The sequence below is a fragment of the Squalius cephalus genome, assembly GCF_949319135.1.
Source record: "Squalius cephalus genome assembly, chromosome: 25".
NCBI lineage: Eukaryota > Metazoa > Chordata > Actinopteri > Cypriniformes > Leuciscidae > Squalius > Squalius cephalus.
In genome coordinates this window covers 13,176,593-13,201,111 of record NC_137146.1, presented here as the reverse complement: position 1 = coordinate 13,201,111, position 24,519 = coordinate 13,176,593, and the positions used below count along the sequence as shown (strand labels likewise).

The window sequence follows — 24,519 nt, the reverse complement described above, 5'->3', positions numbered from 1 at the left end:
GACAATGTTTGTCAGAAAGGTAAGTTACTCTATTTCAGGGATGTCAAACTCAGTTCCTGGAGGGCCACTAGCAAAGTTTAGCTCCAACTCTAATTAAACAAATCTGCTGCTAATCAAGGTCTTCAGGATTACTAGAAACTTCCATACAGGTGTTTTGAAGCTTATATACACTCTGCAGGACAGTGGGCCTCCAGGAGAAGAATCTGATTTATTTGCTCTATATTAACTGTCTGTTCATAGTTATACAGCTGCATAAAAGTCCTATGTATCACAGTTCCAATCATACTGTGGTACTGAATATCTGATATTTCTCATGTGATATTGCTTATAAATTCCATGTACTCAAGGATGGATTATAGATTGGGCGAGTGGGGTAAGAGCCGACCCCACTGTGTTTATTTCTCACATTGGTCAAGTAATTTATCATTACTTGGAATTTAGTCTTTATATCAAATAATATAATCCATTCTTGGAGGTTGGTTGCAGCCTGTTGGTGATTGTGTTGGACTTAGCAGGAATGTTTTTACAAAATTACATCATGATAAAACCACTTTTAATAATCTACCTGTTGGTAAAATAAACAATACGATACAAAAATCTGTGTACAATGAAAACAAATCTCAAATACCAACCTGAAAGACACTTTATATAGCAAAGGATATTTTCAATATTTGAAATAAATACTAGCTTATTACAATAAAACTCCAAAACTTAATAGTACTTAATAATACAAATGTAAACATTGCCTCTGCAAGTACAGTTAATTATACAAGGTAAAGGTTACTTTGATAAGTTTTTCTTCAAAAAAAAAAAAAAAAAAAAAAACCCAGCAAATTTAATGTATTCTTGCCTGGCTCATTTGAGAGGTTGAATTCCCAGGTGACCTTTACCGTTTCATTTCAAAACAAAATCAAAGCTGTCTTTTAGCTGCAGTGATTCGCCTGCCGCTGCTGCACACGGCATCTACACTAAAATAAGCCCATTGTAAGGTTCAGTATGCATTATTTACATTCTTTGGGCATTACTGTTATTTTGAAGCTTGTCTGTATAGCAAGTGCTCACTGTATATTCGCCTCTTAGGTAAAACCCACTTTCAAGGGAATTATTTAGTTCACAATTCAAGTGCTTGCATTACTTTACTGTTTACATTTATACCATTTTGTTAAATATAGTATGAAAGCTTGTTTTCAGCATAAAAAAAAAGGATATTGCGACTTTTTATCTCACAATTCTGACTTTTTTTTCTCCAAATTGTGCAATTCTGACTTCTGAAAGTCACTTGACTTGACTGAAAGTCAGAATTGTAAGTTATAAACTTGGATTTGTGAGAAATAAACTCTGAATTGCGAGATATAAACTCACAATTGTGACAAAAGTCGCAATTATACCTTGTTTTAATTCCATTGGCGGAAACAAGCTTCCATTTTGTAGAGCTTATAAAAGTAGTTTATAAAATGTCTTGTAAAATGCAGACACTTTTGTACATAGCTAGTAGATATTGCTGTGGCTTATGGGCTAAACTGTGAAATCGATGGAGAGAAGATATGAGACAAAGAGTGAAAGTCAAGTACAAAGTTTCATTTGGTGCATTTCTTCAGAAGTCCTGAGGCGATGGTCTTTATTGCCCTCATTGTCTCTGTACAGGTGGGATTAATCAGGGCTTCCGGCAACAAGAAGCCGTAGTAGCCCGTATCACGCAACTCAAAGGCAAAGGCATATGAGATCCCGTTCTTATAGGCCCAGTCTATTGAGCTTCCAGAACTCACATCTGAAAGAGAAACACATTACATCACATCTGGACGTTTGACCGTTGTTGATATAGAAATAGTCATGAGTCAGAAAACAGATTGGCGTCTAACTGAGAGGGCTTACAGAGAGCTGATGACTCATATATGCAGTAGCTATATGTCATTGATTGAAGAAAAGACCCAATGCCTGACTTACAAAGCGTGGTGGAGGCAGGGCCGTATCTGTATCTCACTCCATAAGCTGAGTACAGAGCGCTCACTGCATTCTGGGCTGCTGATTCCTGAGGGGGAAGAGCAGAGGTTCAAGTATTCATCCAGTCGATCGGTAATGATGCTTGGTGGTAAGTGTAGTCAAAAGATTGTGTGGGCTAATAGCCATCCAGTCGATTTATGAGGAAACTGCACTGAGGCAAACACGAAAAATAATATCTCAGCCTTTCCACATTCTAAAGAGGAGTTTAATGTTTTGCCCTCTGGTAGAAGATATTGAGTTCTATCTTGTTAAAGGCTAAATCGCTTTAACAACTCCAGGGTGCAAATTATGGTTTGCAGTGATTACTACAGAATCTTATATAGAGAAGTGTGGAGATATTATATAGTGTAGAGGCTGACATGACTTAACCCTCTGGTGGCCTTATCATCGATAATAACACCACCAATATTAATATATTATTATTATTATTGTTATACCGACAACTATACTAAGCCTCTTTTTTTTTCTCTCTCTCTTTCGTTGTTGTCATTTTGTTTTTGTTCTTCTCTCTCTTCTGTATGTATATGTGTCACTGATTTCTTACCTTGTATGTTACTATTTTGTTAATTTGCAATAAATTTTTTTTTTCATAATTCATAATTTTAGGCCAAAACTGTCACAGTTATGCTTAGTTTTGGTTTCGTTTTTTTTACAGTCTGTTTAAACCTGTTTAATCATCTGCTTGTGTTCCTTTGTTTTCTTTCCCCACAAAATAAGTTACCATGGATATTAATTTAATAATCACAGCTATTCATCATTTAGTTCATCACCATGTATATTTTAGTTCCTCACTTTCTCTCATTCTTCTTTCCGGCATTGCTTGTTCATGGCACAGTGTTTCGAGTTGTTGGCTTATGTTTAATAAAGACTGTCGTTATCATTGGACTTTTACTTATTATTATTATTAGGGTTTTCATTTTATATATACTGTATATATATATATATATATAATATGAAAAACCTAATAATAATAATAATAATAATAAGTAATTGTGTTATTGTAAGTAATAAGTAATTGTTTTTATAATATTTTTTATTATTTTTATTTAGATATAAATGATGCATAATTTAGAGGTGAATATTTTGTAGTACAATTAAATCCCCTCAAAATACAAAATATTAAAGAATAAGTATTATTGAATCAAAATACATTGATTTTATTTAAAAAAAAGTCTTAGGTCTGACTATGAGGATGAAGTGAGAAATACCAGAGAATGAAAGTAATGATAACTTGCCATTCAGTAACTGATTCAGTGAGTTTAGATGGACTTAAACTGTAACTCCTGTTTTTTGGATTGAAAAAAACAACTATTCATTAAATTGACCAGCTTATAAAAGTCATATCATCAATCAGACTACACTGGTTGTGCTGTATGTTTCTTTATTCACTAAATTCACAATTCACATTTTTTTTTACTATACTGGTCATGCTGTGTGTTTTGATTCAGTAAAAATAACCTGTTCATTGGAGTCATTTGCTTACAAATTAGAGTATGTGGTTGCACCGTATGTTTTTGATTCAGTAAAAAAAACGTGTTCATACAGTAGGAGTTATTTGCTCGCAAATCGGACATTAGTTGCACTTATGTCATTATACTCATGCATTAGTTGTCTTATTATTTATGCATGCAGCCTGTGAGGACATCCCAACAAAAAGTTGCCTTTTCACGCTATTTTGCTGTATTGTCTCTCTCCATATTTATACATCTAATGTTTTTGAGTTGCTCTGAAATTATAATTACTGAATGATCCCGCACCCAAATGGACAAATTCGAGATGAACTGTCTGAAGACAGAAATCACTCACCACACAGTTGAAGTTTGGTATAGTGGCATATTTGTAGGAATACGGATAGAGGAGCATCTGAGCATAGGCGTGAATCGAGATGTAGGCCTTGACCTGTTTCCTGTGTTTGCGTAGAAACTTGGCAACAGCTTTGACCTCAGGCTCTGACTCAGGGAAGGGTCCGCAGTATGTGTCATCACAGGGGTGCAGGGATGCACCCTGATCTATTAGAGACAGCAAAGATACCGTAGCAGGTGCAAGAAATTGTAACTTTATTTGTAATCATTTAATTTTTTCCTTTTCAGGCCCAAGGTTGCGGTCGTAGGTTCCCTCCCTTGGGAGTTTGCTGGGTCATGATCATTCTACACTTATGGATTCTCTATTTTGGTATCAGGTATTATATTTATCTAACAGTGAATTAAGGGTGAATATTTTTGTGTGAGCATTATTTCTTTTGTCCTTCAGAAATATATTAGAACTAGACTGTAAAAACAACTTAAATTTTGAGAAAATCAAATGAGCAGAACCACAAGGTATATTTTCAGATGGATCTGCCCTAAAACATGTCTGCATTTAAAAAAAAAAAAAAACCCGACCGAACTTATACCACTTTGAAAGCTGGTAAATGCTAGTTAGTATTGGTTTAGTGCTGATTTATCTGGAAGACCAAGGATGTGCTAGCAAATGTTCGAATTTTTGGTTTAATACTTTCTCTTCAACTAAAATGTTATTTTCTATCCCATTAGATACTATTTGATGCCGTATTAGAGTAAAATTAACAAATAGAACCAAAAAATGCACTAAATTTAAAGGATTGTTTTGCCAAAGACAAAAAAAAAAAAAAAAACCTGTGAAACACATACCAATTAAATAAAAATCAATAAATGGTGTTAAAAAATAAGTTTAGATGAAGTTGAGATAGGTAAGCCTGGTGGATACAGTGTCCAAACGCAACACATTTTAGTAACCAGCTACAGTATATTGATCTTTTCATCTTTTATAACTGAACTAGTCATCAGTCGATGAATGTCTAAGCCTCACATTAAAAGATTCTTAGTATTACCGTATTAATAAACGCATTCAGCTCATATCTGTAGCGTTAGGAGACGTCAAAAAGCATGATTAAGAAAGTTGCATGCAACCATGCTCACAAACATATACTCTAACATCTTAATTTCATTATGTATTGCATAGGGAATTTCAAGTACAAAATAGTGTTTGATGTAAATATGTCATTCTGTTGATAAATTTTTAATCTGTGTGTCAGGCCTCTTCATGGTGTCTGTCTACATACTCTGGAATGCCTATTTAGTTTCTATATGAACACCAGGGCTCTTTAATTTGGAGCTTTTGATTCTTGAAAATCAGGTAAAATAACTCACCACACCATTTGACTTTCCAATTTCGGTTGGCATCCACTCCCCGACAATGATACTTTGGAATCTTTGAGCGTGTTTTCCGCCAAAAGCGATCCTAAGAGAGCGAGAGAAACCACAGATATTTTCCTCCATTAAGTCTGGCGGCTTTATAGAAAGGCAAGACATGCTGCACGTTTAACAGCACAGAGCTGCCAACAATTCTTTTCAGTAACTCAGCATACATCACAGAAGAGATGTTGAGATCTAGGCATATGTCAAACAGATAGTTACCGTCTTCCAGCTGTAATGGTAACCGTCTACGTTGAAGACAGGCATAATGTAGAAATTGAGCTGATTCATCAGTCGTCTCATGCTGGAGTCGTGTTGATAGGAGTTCAGTGCCTGCGTTCACAGTGAATGGAATTGTGACAGACTTCAATAGATGCAGGAAATGTGTGTCTCCGTTTTCCCCATAGATAAACTTCAATACAGCAAAAACACAGCAGTTTGTGTGCAGTTCCTCTAATCATACGCCATTAAAATAGGCCATTCTTCCATTAAATATGAATATATATATATATATATAAATATATATATGTCATTCTGTTGATAAATTTATATCTATATATCTCTCTCTCTCTATATATATATATATATATATATGTGTGTGTGTGTGTGTATACATACTGTTTTCAGTATTCCACAATTAATATTTCAGTGTTGTCATAAGACCTCATGCATATTTAAGTATCAGTGGCAATCATTTATCATCTTAAAAATAACTATTTTGCATAAATGATTGTCTTAACTTTTGGTAGTCCAATCAAGTCATGATGCTTCTTCTGTTTAATTCATCACGCTGAAAATGGAAGGTCACACTGAGCGCATTGCATCTTGGGTACAGTATTTTAAGTAAGTATACTATTTAATATTATATAATAGTACAGTAAATAAATACAGTATAAAAGTTTGCTTTATACTGCATTTTATCAAATGTACACTATCGTTCAGAAGCTTGAGTTAGTTTTTTTTTTTTACGAAATGAACACTTTTATTCAGCAAGCATGCATTATATTGATCAAAGGTAACAGTATAAATGCTGTTCTTTTGAACTTTTTTTTATTCATCAAAGAATCCTTAATAAAATGTATCACGGTTCCACAAAAATGCTTTGCAGAACAACTATTTACTATATTGATACTAAAAAATAAATGTTTCTTGAGCACCAAATCAGCATATTAGAATGATTTCTGAAGTATCATGTGACACTGAAGACTGGAGCAATGGCTATTGAAAATGATGGTAAAAAGCAATGGTAGAATTAGTATGTTAGTATGCAGTTTTGAACATACAGTAGCTGCTGTGTCTGTGTAAACTATACTGACAATGATGATTCACTTACTCCATAATTAAAAGCTCCCTTTGGTCTTTTAAAATATGAATTATGTTACATTGGTTTAATTTAGCAGTGATGCAGTGTTACTGTGTGTAAAGTCTAATCCTACAGCAGAAAGAGAAAAATCACAAATGCTGGAGGGTTGAAGAGAACTATAGAGGTTTAATAACGTTCACTTCAGGGTCAGTCAGTTTTAAGTCTCTGTTATACAGTAGTTCTGCCTCATAGTGGTGTACTGAAGGTATAGCAACTCTCTCTTTTTTGATCTCTATCTAATTCTATTTGTCTCACTCAGTGTTAGCTGCTGATCTGAGAGCTGTTTATTTGTGTGGCACAGAGGCACTCTTTGATATTAGTTTATGAGATGAGTTCAGGGGAGGCTCTGATGTATTATACAGATTAATTTGGGAGGAATTTAGACTCACTGAATGAAACAGTCCCAGAATACACCAGCTCACAAATAAACAGAACAATAAAAATCTTGAACGTTAGAGGAATGTTATAAGAGTGCCGTCTTTTAGCAATAGGCACAATAATCTTTAATCAGAATAATCTGATTCTTGACCGAAAGTCTGAGACCACATTGAAATTTGGAATTCAAAGCATAATTTAAACCCGAAACAAAACTTTTGAAATATGAATTCTTAATGCTTCATGCAAATAATACAATTGTTAATTATATACTTTGCATAACCATTTTGTTGTTTTTGCTGGGCAGTGATTTTAATCTCAGCATGAAGTGAACAGTGGCAAACAGAAAACACATACCTCTTTAACAAACCATTGGCAGAAAGCTGGACCAATCCATTCTCTTGCATGCACTCCACAGTCTATCCACACTGCCTTCTTAAAGGGACGTGTTCTCTTTCCTAACTGACAGAAGAGGGGCAGAGAACACCGTCTAGCAAGTCAGAATGTGTGCGTGTTTTTAACAGAATGGCCATAAATTTAGCCATCTACCCCTTCACCTTTTACCTGGAGCACATAGAGGGGTCGTCCCTCATAGGACTGACCAATAGAGAACAGGTCCACCAGGTGCGGGTTGGTCCGGTTCATCTCAAACATCCAACTCTGGATCTGTCGAAAAAGGGAGAACAGATCCTCCAGATTAACATGCAGCTTGTACTTATGTAAAACTTTGCAGCAGAAAGTCAAAATCAAACATTAGGTTTTCTGTGAATTTTTATACACATTTAATTTTGCAGGTCTGGCCTATTTCTATTAATCTGCAATCATTTCTAACTAATTTGTGGCTCATCAAGGTGTTGACAATTATTTTAATTTCTATGGTAATGTTGTATTATATTTGATGTTTAAAGAATATAAAAAAATGTGTACTCATGGTTCCCCAAACCTGTTTTCCCCCCTGTAGAACACAAAAGAATCTTTATTGAATGAGTTTGTTCATTTATGAATGAATGAATGGATGAATAAACAAGTTCTTTCAAACGAGAATGAATGAATGAGTGAGTGAATGAGATTGTTCATGAATGTATGACTGAACGAGTTCTTTCATACGTGAATGAATGAATAAATTAGTGAGTGAGTGAGTGAATGAATGAGTTTGGTCATGAATGTATGACTGAACGAGTTCTTTCATACGTGAATGAATGAATAAATTAGTGAGTGAGTGAGTGAATGAATGAGTTTGTTCATGAATGTATGACTGAACGAGTTCTTTCATACGTGAATGAATGAATAAATTAGTGAGTGAGTGAATTAATGAGTTTGTTCATGAATGTATGACTGAACGAGTTATTTTATACGTGAATGAATGAATAAATTAGTGAGTGAGTGAATGAATGAGTTTGTTCATGAATGTATGACTGAACGAGTTCTTTCATACGTGAATGAATGAATAAATTAGTGAGTGAGTGAATGAATGAGTTTGTTCATGAATGTATGACTGAACGAGTTCTTTCATACGTGAATGAATGAATAAATTAGTGAGTGAGTGAATGAATGAGTTTGTTCATGAATGTATGACTGAACGAGTTCTTTCATACGTGAATGAATGAATAAATTAGTGAGTGAGTGAATGAATGAGTTTGTTCATGAATGTATGACTGAACGAGTTCTTTCATACGTGAATGAATGAATAAATTAGTGAGTGAGTGAATGAATGAGTTTGTTCATGAATGTATGACTGAACGAGTTCTTTCATACGTGAATGAATGAATAAATTAGTGAGTGAGTGAGTGAATGAATGAGTATGTTCATGAATGAATGAATGAGTTCTTTGTACATGAATGAATGAGTGAATGAATGAGTTAGTTTGTGAATGAGTTAATGAATGAATGAATGATTAAGTTTGTTTGAATAAATTAATGAGATCATTCATTCGCTAATGAATGAATGAATGATTAAGTTTGTTTGTGAATAAATTAATGAGATCATTCATTCGCTAATGAATGAATAAACAAGTTCGTTCATACGTGTATGAAGGAATTTGTTTATGAATGAATAAATGAATTTGTTCATGAATGAATGAATGAGTTAATGAAAGAATGAGTTATTTTGTGAATGAATGAATTTGTGTGTTTGTTTGTTTGTTTGTGAATGAATGAGTTAATGAATGAGTTTATGAAATAATGAGTTAGTTTGTGAATGAATGAATGATTTTGTTCGTTTGTGAATGAATGAATTAAATTAAATGATTAGATTATATTAAATTAAATATTAAATGAATGTGGTAAAGTTCGAATAGGACTTGTTACAGTGTTTTCTTTTGAATAAAAAGGTTTGTTGTGTCTTGACTTTTTTGCCATCTATACTCAATACCTTAAATGTCCATTTATGAATTCTTTATAAATGTTTCCTTTACAAGAGCACTAGAGGAGTTATAATTAAAAGTGAATGTAATCCAGCTCTCGTCTGCTCTGAAGGGTTTCCTATTCATCATGTCATAAGAATAAATCACAGTTTACAATGTACAGTTGAAGTTGGCACTCGGTCTGAAGGAGAAGACCTGAGAGTAAAGGGCGGCACTGAAGAAAACCTCCTGACATCTGTTTTTCTTGTGCACATGGGCCACAACCAAATGCAAATGCACTTTTCAATCAAAGGCTGTTAGCCTGTGAAAATCAGCCTTCTTTTGAGAGAAAGATGGAGTGGCAGACAGGGAAAAGAATATCTGTCTTCTTTATCTCACTACATAAAAATTACCATGTGTATTAACTTCCTACCATACACTCACCTCTTCCAAAGGATGGTACACTTCATAGTCATACTGCAATTCTGACCTGCGCTTTCTGGAGGAACGGTATCCGGTCTGTTTCTCAATTTGGGTTTGGAGATTGGAAATGAGCACCCTGTGGAGACAGTGGGGTGTCATGGAGGGGATGATGAAAGCACATCACTGTGTATCAAACCGTTTAATGGCATTTTTCAGGGTTACTCAGATACTTATGTACACACAACACACAATCATTTCTGCATCTAACGCCGGAGTTAAGGAAGCAATGAACACAGTTTAAAAATATATAATATGCACATTAATCAGACAGTCACAAAAAGAACATTAGATGAATTTAGATTTTCTCAATGTTTTTTGCTATGCAGGTTTTTTTTTCAGTTTTATTTATTTGTTTGAAAATTATAAAAATATGTATTTTTTAATACATTGGTCTTATTGTTTTGCACTTAGTTACTGTAGTTTATTTGAAAAGTAGTCATGTAAAATTCTTCACATCAAGGCCATGATCATCCTGTTAGCTGTTATTTTACAATAATGACCAGCTGACGGCCATTACTTATTTTAACACTAATGAAAATTAAAAGGTTTACGCCTCTAACATGAGAATAATTCAAGATTTTTTGGTAACATGAAAATTGTAGTTTGTCATGTTTATCATTTTCCTTGTTACATATGAAATTAGTTGTTTGTCATGTGTTTTAATACATTACACTTTCTAAAGGGTTAACATAATAGTTATAATGTATTATAACTGTGGTTACAATTATTCATGAGACAATGCATTATAAGATGCTGTCATGATCAGGCAAATTCGAGAAGGAACAGCAGAAAACACATGGCAGGAAAAAAATGAGGGCCTTATGCTGCATTCACGCCATGTTGTAATAACTGCATAGTCTCAAGATGACAACACGTGACATTATATTTGGAGCTGTTCACGTCCTTGGTCCTTTTCCTAAACGAAACTGCAGCAGTCAGGTGGTACAGCAGTCACGTGGTACAAGCAGGAGCTCTCAGATAATTCCCATCTTACAATATGTATTTACGAGCTCTACGATGATATGAACGCTTTTTAAAATTTGAAATCATGTAATTGCGGTAAGTACGACATAGCGTGAACTCACCTTTATTTATACAGGATAGCTTATTAACGGAATTAGAGACAGGTGCTTATCATAATCAGTAACCATGGACACAAACTAGGATTGGAACACATGGCAGACAGGAACATGTAATCCGGATTACTACATCTGCCACAATGCCATTATCATGTGACCTACCAGTGTCAGTTATGTCACTTCACTGCCATTCACCAGTCCTCTCCCGTGGCCTCATGGGATAGTAAAGTGTCCATCGTATGCATACTTCAGAATCTTGCTGGAAGTAGTAGACTTTTTTGCCTACTATATAGTAGGGAAGTATGCAATTTCGGACGCAGCCAATGAAACTAACATACTTGTGACAGGTACATTACAAGGCATAATTAATATATGCTTTTATAATGCATTATATACTGTATAAAGTCTTTTAGTAAATTGTTACAGTATTTTCCTCCTAATTAAGGTTTAAAGGTAGACTCTATATATCAGCAACATTGATCATCTTGTCACAAACAGAGCAAAAGTTAGATGGTGTGCTATCCCGAAGAGGGCTCGGATCTCAGAATGTGGCCCAAAACTAGAGTACTCCCCTGTATCCCTGGCTGGAATAGGAACTACCAGAGTGTGAGGAGTTGGGGTGGTGGAGGGATGCAGAAAAGACTTTCGAAGAACGGAGGTGAGTCGACTATATATATAGGCCTCCAATCGTACTGATTGGATAGATCATGAACGTGCTCCTCTCGAACATTTTTAACAAAACATCATAACACAGTTTGCCTGTTTTGTTGTTTTTTGGCTAGAATAGGAATGCCACAATTTATCTTTATGACCTGTCAAACCATCCAAACATGGATGGAGCTTTTTTAACTAGAGTAAACAAAGTCCTAGATGCAACCTATCCCATCACCCAGAATCCTCAGAGGTATCACTTCTGCCCGTAAATATGCTCAAATACATCAGCCATGAGAAGGAGAGAGGATATGAAAGAAAAGGCCTCCCTGGGGAAAAGGGATGACAATGAATGTGTTGCTGGCTGTGGCGCATGAGATAAGCTTCATCGTTACTGTTGATCCGGGTGATTGATGGAGCGAGTGGTTGAAAGAGTACTTTGAATCATGCCTTGGTTTCTGGGTCCGTCAGCACATGGAAATCAAAGTCAGAAGGATTCGAGTAGATAACTCTAACGCATGTCCCCCCAGAAACCGATACTTGTCCCACAGGAGAATGAGAGAGAAATTCACTCTAATGATCTAACGGAGAAGGAGGAAACTCACTCATAGTAGATGTGCGCTTGGTGAAGATGTCTTCTCAGCCATTGCGTCTTGTTCCGTCCCACATGAACGTCTACTGGGCTGTTCTCTCGAATCAGAGATGCGCTGTTGGGCTGCCAAAGGTCCACCTGCAGAACATCACTGAGATCAATCAAGCAGGAATGTGCCTAGTGTCACGGTGGGTTGCAGAAAGGCAGACGCATTTTGTTTATTAGTAATTAAACACAGGACGGCAGAACAGGTAGCAACACACACACTAAATAAGACTAAGATCGGACAAGGACTGACAGAACAGACAGAATTTAAATACAAACACAGATTACACAGATTAACAGAACACAGGTGAGACAGATAACGACGATGACTAAATAGGTACAACTGAACTGATAATGACGGTAACCATAGAAACAAAGGAGTGGCGGGAAAAGAACAAAGGCAAAGAGGAACAAATCAAAACATAAACATGTTCAAACTGACACGTGACACCTAGCTGCTTAAGTGAAAAATCTTTTATCATTTACTCACCCTCATGTTGTTCCAAACCTGTATGACTTTCTTTCTTCCATGGAAATATCTTTCTCAAACATCACTGTCATTGTCAAATGACAATCCCAATTGTTTATATTCACTTTTGGCATACCAGATCGGATGGCACTGATATCAAATAACATTGGCTTTCATGTGTTTCACAACTGGTTATGAACCATCGAACATTGAGTATGTCAAAATGCGAATGAAATCTGAGAGTTTTGGTGGAGGGCAAGTTAAAGTTTAAGTAACTGTCTTCAATGTTTCTGTTAAAATAACAATATTGACAATATAGATGTAAAATGAATGCAAATAACAGCTCAGAGAATTTGATCTGGTAAGAATTTGAGAAATGTTTGAGAAATGACTTCCTATCTCATGGGTTTTGATTGCAAATTTGGTGTTTCGGCAAATGTGAACACAGTTAGAGACATTATTGAGATTGCTTGTGAAACTTTGGGAGATACATTTGACATTATACTGAGATTTTGCACCTGAGAAGCTGGAGACGTCTCAATTTACTCTCCATTTAATGTCATTGCTGTTTATCAGAAGCAATGAAGATATTTAAGAGATCTCACTTACGTAGACAATTTTTTGTTTAACTATCCAAACCGATATGTAAGAACATGTAGAACATGTGCTATATTCCACATACATAATTTCAATGTGAACATAAGAACATGGTCATAACATTATGTTCTATTTAGCTCCAAACAAAATAAATAAATTTGTTCAAGGACACTAACTAAATCCAAAAACAAACCAAAATTAACAGATAAAGCAATCTGAAATCAGGTTCTTGAAATTCAAGCAGTTTATCACATGTTGTTAGATCTTTGAACCAGAGTTGAGATGACTGATACAGCTTTTCCCAGTGCTGTAAGATCTGTAGATCAGAGACCTTCTGACTCAGCCCATTCACAGAGAGTTTGAATCATGCAGAGCTTCAACGAGCCAACATGATCACAGTGTTTGATTAAAATTATCTATTTCTGTGTGTGGATCCACAAAACCACTTTAGATTGCCAACATATGCCGGAGCCTTTGTAGCAGCCCATACCAGTCCCTGAAGCATAACCTCAGATTTTGTGCGGCTGCCAAGTCAATACGCTCTTGACTGAAAATTGGTGCACTAGAATTATATTGGCATACAATATGTATTTGCATGTAAAATGATATGCCATATGTTAAATAGAACCCTTCAAGTGATAGCTCTTGTTTAAAAGCAGGAATATCAGTCATAAAATAGGTCCACTCAGAGCTGGTTACATGCAGGCAGAAAAACTCCTCACCGCCGTGCTGCATTCCTAACAGATGCTCACAAACCTGGCAGCTGAAACAGATTTGACACGTTTTTTTTTTTTTTTTTGATGGTTTGTGGCTGATCATACCATGGTATGATCTTGAAACAGATGCACAAAGAAAGCATGAGATTGAGATGAAGAACATGTCTTCTAAAAAAAGCAGGTGGTAAAAAAAGAGAACAACTGACTATACAAACATTAGGAATGCTAGTGATTGTATTGATTGTTCGCATGGCTTTTTAGGCAATTTCTGTTGTAATTTTGGGGGGAATTTCTGTATTTGGTTGCGTTGCAGCGTATTTGCAGCACATGATTTTGAATAATTTGACATCCTTCTTAAAAAGTAATTCTACATCATGATTGACCTTTTTAAACAAATGTATTGTAAATGTATTGGTGGTTGCATTCTGTATTGGAGGCAAAAAGAGAGATTTGAGGGATTTCTTGGAGGTTCCTGATTATTTTTTTAAACATTACCCGGCATGTGTGTTGTTCATCTATCATATCATGCTCTGCAAATTTTTGTTTTAAATTCTGTCGTTTATGCATCGGAGCAAATGAGAGGCCTTTTGATAAAACTTGTACAGCATCATCTGTTAATGGAAAGCTTGACAGATTCACTACAGTTTACTGCGTGTACTCGGACGCCGCTGATTGTTTAAAGGGATACTTCACCGATTAGCATTAAGCTTTGTATCAGTAGAAAACCGGTAGTATTTTCGAATGACCGTGCTTCCCTCCCTCATGTCCCCCTGAGACGAGAGATTTCTGTATTGTGTGTCTGGAAGAAACCCTCAGATGATGCAAAAAATCGTCATTGCGTCATCGGAGGCTTTTTTGGCCAGAGGCTAGAGACTACAACCAGTAGTAGGAGCTCATTCCGCATGTTTTCAACCCGCCCATAGGGGGTGCGATCTCACGATAAAATGGCGTCTTTTCAGTTTCAAGTCAACTAGTAGCCTAATTGTATCATTTCTTCCGATACTGCCCTCTGTAACCGGTAGGCGTGGCTTGGGAGTGGCCTCGTAGGGCAGCGAAGCAAGTGCATTCTGGGAGTTATTGTCTTTCATCCACATGAGCCAAAAATACATTTTCTGGCTTTTCTCAGTCTAGAAGGCACCAACTTCTAAAATACTTTCACATTACATAAATGACCCAATTTAAATACACATTCATCTTTCCAGCGGTGAAATATCCCTTTAACTGTCTTCTTTCTCCCTCTCCTTGTCTTTCTCTTGCTTTTGAGTGGTCCATTATTGGTTTGGACTGTGACTGTAAAAAACTGCTCAGATCAGCTATACTATCAGAAAGGTAATCATCATCACGGCTGGTCAAGTTAAATGAGACGGAATGTTCAGTACACTGTGTTCTTTTTAAGGGAAATCCTTATTTTGCTTTGCTTCAGCTATGAAAAAAAGACATCCCCTCTTACATTGTGTGTTCATGCATTTTGGGGGTGGAGCAATGAAGGGAGGGGTGTGTTTGTTTGGGCTGATTTCAAATATCAAGTGTTTCTCAGAAATTTCTTACTGCACCTTTAAATATGGTAAAATGAGAGTCCTGTTCGCAGAGGATGGGCATATGTTGAACTTGATGGCCTTTTTTATGCTAAAGATTCTCTTGTGAGGGACTGCCTATAAAGACAGATGTATTTTGATTTATAAAGACCCATTTATACTGTGACAACACACAAATATGATGGCATTGTATTAGTTTATTTTTTTTTAATCTAAATTAAATAATTGCCTTTTATATAGTTAACTAGCTTGTTTCCGCCACAGAATAAAAAAAATAAAAAAGGTAATTGTGACTTTTTATGTCACAATTCTGACTTTCTGATATAAACTCGCAATTACGAGTTATCAAGTCATAACTGTGTGATATAAACTCGCAAATTGCATGTTATAAAGTCAGAATTGGGAGTTACAAAGTCAGAATTGTGAGATATAAACTCGCAATTCTGAGAAAAAATGTTTTTCCCTCATTAGAATTATACTATTTAACTCACAATTGCGGGTTTACATCTGGCAATTCTGAGAAAAAAAGTCACTATGTTTTATTCTTATGTTTTATATAAACAGCTTGCATTGTTATTGTACTGAAGCCAAAATAAATTTTAAAAAATGACGTTGACTTCTGTGTATCTTTTTTTCTACCAACCATTAGAATAATGTTAAATCTATAAACCTGAAGAGAGACTTTATTTAATTCTTAAAGATTTTCCCAATCGATGTCTATAAAAAATACAAATAAATAAATAATAATAATAATAAAAGAATGTAAAATATTTTCTTTTTTCTCTGCAGACCTCAAACCCTCTTGAGGCCCCCAGGGGTCCCTGGACACCTGTTTGAAAGACCTCTGCCTTACTTCAGCCAAGAGGAAATCCAGCCAAGTAGCACACAAGCCTATCAATGACTAAATTGATATAATAGTTTGCAGACGGTTTCGTGTGAGTGCAGACCTGAAAATATCTCTCTGTTAGTGCAGTGACCCCAATTTCTTGAGCACTGTAAAGTTCAACATAGCTCAGTTTGAGCAGATATTCTGAGATCATTTTACACTTTGTATTGACACATTCCTTAAAGATTAAGTGAATGTGTTCAACTGTGAGAACAAAGGATGCTATTACGACAACATAATATTACTTTATTCTAAATTAAATAATTTACTTTTATATTGTTATTGTGCTAAAGTTACACCAAATAATTAAAAAAATTTTTTTTTTTTTTTTTTTACCAACCATAGAATAATGATAAATCTATAATGTTGAATAGTTCCTTAAAGATAAAGTGTGAATATGTAGGAATTTAAAACATAGAATTGGATTAGGACTAAATGTGATACTCTGTGTTTTCTAGTCATGTTTTTAAGAGCTGTTGATAAGCTTATAAACTTATTTTCTTCAAATGGCCATGTCAGTATATCTTGTTTTCGATCAGAAGAGGGGCATGTGTTCATACTTAAATGCCTATTTTTCCATTTTCCATTTCATGTTGCCTGTCAACAGGGATGCTGTCACTTTAAGACAGACAGCAGAAATGTCCCAAGTTTCCTCAAACGCTTGTAGAGACAATCCTGAGTGGTGACATCAAAGGTAGCAGATAAGGAAACAAGTCCATTTCATCCTTTGTAAGAGCCTCCAAAAAATCTGTCACTGGTAAAACACCTACTATAATATAATGAAATATTTGTGATGTATGTTGCTTGCACAAACTTTTAGTCTGAATACACAGCTAATTTGAATGGCCTGTCAACAGACAGACTAACTAACTAGTCTAACCTTATGGAAATGAATGGCTACTGATGACATTTAATTTGCCTTTTAATATAGTGTACCACATTTCTCACTGCTGCTTGTGTTCGCTGTTTGTATAGGCAGGCTGTTTATAAGTATATTTCTGAAGGAAATGGTGGCATGGTGCCAGGGAACTCTTGTCTGACTCTTAAAAGAAGCTGAGGATGTTCATGCATCACTGGTGCTGAGATTGGCAGAGTGGTGGTGGTGCAAAAAATAGATAAGCACTGTAGCACTGATAAACTAAAAACTGTTTACCCAGTATAGAAGAAAATTTGATGGAGAGAAGGTTTCGATAGACATTATTTGCCATGATTCATGTAACGCAACTCATCTTCTATACATTGTAAAAAATTTGCATGATTAGTTATCACAACTTTTTATCTTTTGTCAAATCAACTTGGATAATTAATGTGGTTCAGATAACATAATATTTTGAGTTTCTATTTATTAAACCAATCTCACTCATTGTATCAACTCTAATTTTTTATTTCAATGAACTCAAAATTTTAAGGCAACCAGTAACTTACTTTTTAACAATACATTTTTACAGTGTAGCAGTGACATATAGCAGTTATCACAACTTTTTATCTTTTGTCAAATCAACTTAAATAATTAATGTGGTTCAAATAACATAATATTTCAAGTTTCTATTGATTAAACCAACCTCCTTCATTGAATTAACTCACATTTTTATTTCAATGAACTCAAATTTTTAAGGCAACTTTTTTAAGTTAAACCAACAATATTTTAGTACAGTGATGTGGTTTCCTTTTGTTTTTCATGTTTAATGTTACAGGAGTATTGTAGAAATAAGGGACTCACCGTCAGGTTTTGGAAAAGCTGTTTGACTGCTTGAACCTCTGTGTTGCTGCTGGGGATTATTCTGAATACTTGATCACTGCAGAAACAAAGCATTGCAATTATTGTACTGGCACAGGAATCAAATCAAAATACAGGAATAAAACGGTCTTTTTTGACTGAGTAAATGATTGTATGGTTATATAAAACCAATTAATTTCTATTTCACCATGATTATTAGTATATTTTATCAGTATATAAAAGTTTTTTTAAAGTCCCCCTGTAGTCAATAACTTTATCCCTTAAAGGTGCACCGTGTAATTTTTAGCAGCATCTAGTGGTGAGGTTGCGAATTGCAACCAACAGAAGTTACGGTGGCCGACAGGAAAATATGTCATCGTCTGAGACAGCAAAGAGTAGCCAGTTAAGCAATGAGGTTTCTTTACAAAGATAAATTAAGAAATTAGGTTTACTTAATTATTCAGTAAAACGATATGTTATTGCGAATATTATTGTTACAGTACTTGTTCATCATTGTGTCAGTGTTTTATTCGCTGACTTTAGCTAGCTTTGCACAAAGAACAACATAGTGAGGAAACGCATTTGTCTAGGGCTACTGTAGAAAAGATCTGAAAAGATAGTTATGTATTTGATATTGCATTTCTGTCAACAGATCCTCCTAAATATGACACAATGCACCTTTAAAACTCATCTTTGATCACCAAAATTGACGTTTTTTCCTGTGAAAGAAATTCTCCATGCCTTATAATGTTAAAGTCGTTATTTTTGTTGTTTTTTTGCGCACAAAAAGTATTCTCGTCGCTTGATAAACTTAAGGTTGAGCCACTGTAGTCAATTGGACTATTTTAACGGTGTCTTTACTAACTTTTCTTGGCTGGCAGATATCAATTACCTTGCAGCCTATGAAGAAGTGAGACAGCTCTCAGATTTCATCAAAAATATCTTCATTTGTGTTCCGAAGATGAACGAAAGTCTTACGGGTTGGAACAACATGAGGGTGAGTAGCCTACTTACTGACAGAATTTTCATTTTTCGGTGAACTAACCCTTTAATGATCTGCTAAAGACGTACATGTTGAAGTGACAACATAGTTTGTAATGCCAGAAACACCAGCGATTTCAAATCACATTTTTGAGACTTGTCTTTTCACTGCAGTTTTAAGGAGAAAATCCTCAATGGCGTTGACTTTGACATTGAATTTGGGCATAGTTTGTCTTAAAGCACATTAAAAACACCACATAGACACATACACAACATTAAAAAATTGATTTTCACCAAAGGGGGACTTTAAGAAATTAATACTTTTAATCAACAAGGATTCACTAAAATTACAAAGGATTTTTAAAATGTGTTGCTCTTTTAAACTTTCTATTCAAATATCCTGAAAAAAAGCATAAGTTTCTACAAAAATATTAAGCAGCAAACTGTTTTCAACATTGCTCTAAAATTCCCTGAAAATCACTGTATTTTGAAGAGAATTAGCAGTCAGTGTGAGTCTATGGGACTTTTTTGCCCATGAAAATCGTAAGTCTGAGATAAATATCAGCAAAAACATGTCATGCTGAAGTTTAATAGGGGATTGTTTGAATCCTCTCTAAGTATGAGCAATAGTACCAGTGAAAATTTCCAAGAGTGACAGCCAGCAGACAGTTTTATTGAGCCAGCTAACACATAAAGGCATTTCATAGGGTTATTTTCTCTGAAACGGTTCGAAACACACCAAATATGACCTCATTACATCACTAAAAGCAATCTGCTATTTTTAGGCTTTGAGTGACGCTGACGCTCCAGGTTACATTCTCCTCTTTTTGAGGTGTAATTGTGCGAAGCAGCTCCATTCCAGCTCTATCATTACACAAGAAAGCCACAAAAATGGTCTCAGTTCATCATTAAGGACGTCATCTCCCACTAATGGTAAAAGCAGAGGAAATTATGCTTGACGCCACACCTGTAATGTCTTTGTGTGTGGTATTTTGTGTCTTGGATGGTATTTCCCACAGAATCTTTATTGTGTGGTGTCATGCAATATCTGCGTATGCTTTAAATAAATAATAAACCCCTCCTCAGCTGCAGGGTACAAGGTTCTTCATGCTCTCGTTTATTTTGCTGACTATATAGGGTGCTTCTTGTGCATGGCATTTTTTTCTCCAATTCGGTCTGTTTTAGTGTTTCCTGTTGGTTGTTCCCATTTCCTGACTTCGACCCTGATATTATATAGTGAAACATCCGGGACCTTCTCTGTCTGATGTCAGCTGGCAAGTCAATCACACATAGGTGTGTGAATGTGTGAGGAATGATGTTATTCCTCTTGGCTTCACACCCTCACATACGTGAAGAGGCGTTGATTGGTGCGTTTTATAGCCCAATGTAAACTATCCATCTGATGGAATGGAGAAAAACACAATGACTGACCCTATACAGGACAGGAATTTATAGCACCCTACTCAGTAAAAAATGCTAACTGATGGGATGTTGAAATTTTAACCTGGGGAAAAAAATCTTTGTAAGCAACACTTCTTAATGGTCATACTGATCAGAAAATTAATTTCATTATTTATTTATTTACACTACTGTTCAAAAGTTTGAGTTCAGGTCAAAGGTTTCCACAAAAATACTCAACTGTTAAGCATAATAATAATCAAATCAGCATATTAGAATGATTTCTGAAGGATCATGTGACACTGTAGACTGGAGTAATGATGCTGAGAAATTATCTTTGCCATCGCATGAATGAATTTAAATTTTAAATATGTTAAAACAGAAAACAGTTCTTTTAAATTGTAATAATATTTTAATATTTTTGTATAATATTTCTGATCAAATGAATGCAGCCTTGGTAAGTATAAGATCATCCCACACAAAAACATCACAAAAAAATCAATCAAAAACATTCGAAACATCACATCGCAGGGATAACCGCAGAGAGGAAGTGTACTTTTCATTACTCTGTTTCTCTTTATGTTCTGACAGGCCGTTCTCACTCTGATCGGGTTAGTATTTATATCACTCCCTGACAAGTAGATAAGTCCTCTTTGTGAATTGTTTTGCTCTTTTAAGCTTCCTTGCATTGAATAATTCGTAAATGAGGCTATGAAAAAAAAGAAGAAATACTGCTTAACATTAATATACTGATGAAATTAGGTGTCTGTATAAAAGTGGAAATAAAAAAGAATAAGTTAAATCTCATTTTTACACAAGGAAAGTATAGCTGTCTTAAGTATATATAATAGCAGTAGAACCCCAGACTCATTAAAAAGGAAAGATGGAAATTCACCCCCAAATTCACAAAGAATCTCTCATATTTCATTCACTCTCATGCTATTTCAACCAGTGTATGACTTTCTTTTCTCCATGGAACACAAAAAGAGATGTTAGGCAGAATGACAACCTCCATTCAGCATTCACTTTCATTATGTGGAAAAAGATGCAATGAAAGTATGGTGACTTTTATTTCAGTCTCTCACATAAAGTCATATTAGTATGGAATGCCATGAGAGTAAGATTATGACAGAATAAAAAATGTATAGAGATTTTACAAGAGCAATTTCTAGCTAATGATAGTATATAAAAGGGTATATTCAATAACTGTGTTTGGGTAATCAGACTTTTTCAAGTAACTACAACACATTACTTTTAAATTTACAAAAAACGATCTGATTTACTCTGTTTTACTCAAGTCACTTTGTTTACCCATTTTTTCACTGACACCTCTCCTGTCCTCATGTTGAGAGAAACCGGGAGTAAGTGCAGAGGCGTTGTGTGTAAACATGATGATGGTTATAGTAGTTCTAGACTCAATGTGAGCATTCATTTACTCATGCCACTTGCACAAAAACAGATTCAGTATTCCCCAAAATGAATAAAAACTGTGAAATACTCAGAATAGACAAACCTGCGTTAATTAAATATGTTAAAAAATACAAAACACTTTATGTATTTAATCTCACTTTATTAACCAATGTATGCTGACCTTTGATCCAATTAACCATATACATTACTTTAGTTAAACATCACATTTGTGTTTAATTTTTTATTGCTGAAGTAAGTGTGTTGAACTTTCTTCTCCTGCATTATATTCTTCTGCAATCCAGAATGGCAGCCTAGATGAAAGGTTTGTTTGAGCTGCACCTTCTACTATACAGACGAGAATTTGCATTTCCTTCAGTCTGAGGCTTATTCATTTCACTTTTGGTGTAAAAGAGCCTTTGCATTAGTTAAAATGTAAATATGTTTTAATTATGAAACAAACAAGCAAGCCCAGCACAGGTAAGAAAAAGTCATGCAAATGTAATGCATTATTTTTCATAAAAAGTAACAGTTACTTTTTTTTAGGGAGTAACGCAATATTGTAACGCATTACTTTTAAAAGTGACTTACCCTAACACTGTTTACTGTTAACTAAAAGGCCTACTTTTCCATGACTTTTAAAATTGCATTATTTTTTTAAGGCCTGGAAATCATTTTTATTAAAAGAAAATATCCTAATATAGATATTCCATGACTCTGGGAATCCTGTGGGATGGACTTCAGAATAGAGTGTTGGATGTAAAACGATCCAATACAAGTGATATTTCTACAATGAAAATCTAAAAAACGGTCACAGTGGTGATAAGAGATCCACCATAAGCATAATAGGTTACATGTAGCCTGTATCTGCCATGAAATTCAATTTAAAATTCACTAAGGCCTGATATATCAAATACTTTTTAATATCTCTGATATCAGATTATATCAAACCACATCTGGTAATCTACCAAAAATAAACAAAAGATCACACATATAATGTTTCTTAGATTGTCATTCTGCGTCCATTGTGATCTTCAAGTTCTTTGCACTTCGTGCTTATACCTGTCGAGAACAACTGCATACTTTAAGATGTCACTTAAGGAGTGCTTTTCAACCTCAGCAAAAGACAAATCTTGGCACGCTGAAACTGCTTTGTTTTATAAAGCCAGTGTTGACATAAGAAGAGACAGACTGATCTCTAGTCTTTATTTGCGGAGGCGCAGAGTGCACTTCAATGATTCAAAACTATTTTGCTAGCCTACTCCCCCTGGTCCCTACGCCCTGGATTCTCGCTAAATAATATGTAACCTGATTCATTTTAACAAATCGGTTCATTCGGACAATTCTTTTTGAACCAACAGACTCGGACTCAACCTATCACAAAGTCACCGGCTGCGCTTTTTACACGTTATTTTTATCTTATCACATAAACATTCAGTTAAAAACTATAATTTATCGCTATGTGTTTGATTATGTTATGTATAGTAAGTGTCTACGTGTGCGAATTACAAAATTCACGAACTTTCAACTGTTCAATATGATTCGTTCGCGCTTGCTTGCTATTTGAACGAGTGCTCTCACACTACAAATGTAGCCTAGTTTAAAAACTTTGAATGAATGAAACACTTACCCGACGTAACGGTTGTTGTAGAGATAAGAGTCAACAGGATAGAGCGCGGTGCTGAAAATGATAACACATCCGAATAAAACCGTACTGGACAAGTCTGTGATTGTCAATGCCATATTCATGTATAGAAATAAACGGCGATTCTGCAGCAGTTAATCAGAGGCTGAGCTTTGCATATGGATGCTGAATGGAACTCATCACAGGGTAAGGAACTGTGAGACTTTTCTGTCCTGTTTGTCCACTCCTGGGACGATTTCTTGAGGTAGAGGTGTGAAATCATTCATGTGGGAATTCTGGTGGTATCCCGAGTCTTTTAAAGTGTTTTTGGAAGTGTGGTCACGTGACGTGGGGTGTCAGAGGGGTTGGGAACCGAATCCCTGCTTTGGAGTGAGATCAGTGGAAGTGCTCAAGTTTATATTAAGAGCGGAATTCTGCCTCGTCACAGTTGATGTCATGGATGTTGTGTTTTTTATTTGACTTTTTAAGATTAACTAACTAGATTTTTTTTTTTTATTAAGCACGCAAACGCACGCACGCACACACACACACACACACGTTGTGTTTTCATGTTTTATGGGGACTTTCCATAGACATAATGATTTTTATACTGTACTCTATATTCTATCCTCTTACACTAACCCTACCCCTAAACCTTCGCAATCACAGAAAACTTTCTGAATTTTTACATTTTCAAAAATCATTACTTATGATTTATCAGCTGTTTTCCTCATGGAAAGGACAAGGACAAGGATTTCGGATATTGCCATCTCTGAGGGGACATTTTGTCCTCATAATGTAGGGTTTACCAGCCCCACCGTACCCACCACCCCCCCCCCCCACACACACACACACACACACACAGAGAGAGAGAGAGAGAGAGTGTTCTGAATGGTTTTAGCATGTTACTATGCTAATTACTTTGTTGAATGCTTACTGGTCCAAGTAAAAAGAGCCCACTCCCAAGTTTCTATGATATTCTTGACAATGGACAAGGCTCAGGTCTCTCCTTCAATGTCTGTCTGTGGGTTTTGTATGTCTGTGCGC

The 24,519-nt window shown here is 35.3% G+C and overlaps 1 protein-coding gene across 1 annotated transcript; it reads right to left on the bottom strand.

Annotated features, from left to right (window-relative positions):
* Positions 1-537: 537 nt before the first annotated feature.
* On the bottom strand, positions 538-23,864 carry cpa6 (carboxypeptidase A6). The gene is made up of 11 exons (XM_079862693.1): positions 23,479-23,864; positions 18,066-18,141; positions 12,111-12,235; positions 9,737-9,851; positions 7,516-7,617; positions 7,309-7,413; positions 5,436-5,546; positions 5,169-5,259; positions 3,808-4,010; positions 1,945-2,029; positions 538-1,768 (listed from the first exon to the last, which is right to left on the bottom strand). Exons 1-11 carry the CDS (start codon positions 23,595-23,597, stop codon positions 1,578-1,580), a joined length of 1,323 nt encoding a protein of 440 aa, XP_079718819.1. The 5' UTR covers positions 23,598-23,864; the 3' UTR covers positions 538-1,577.
* Positions 23,865-24,519: the final 655 nt, after the last annotated feature.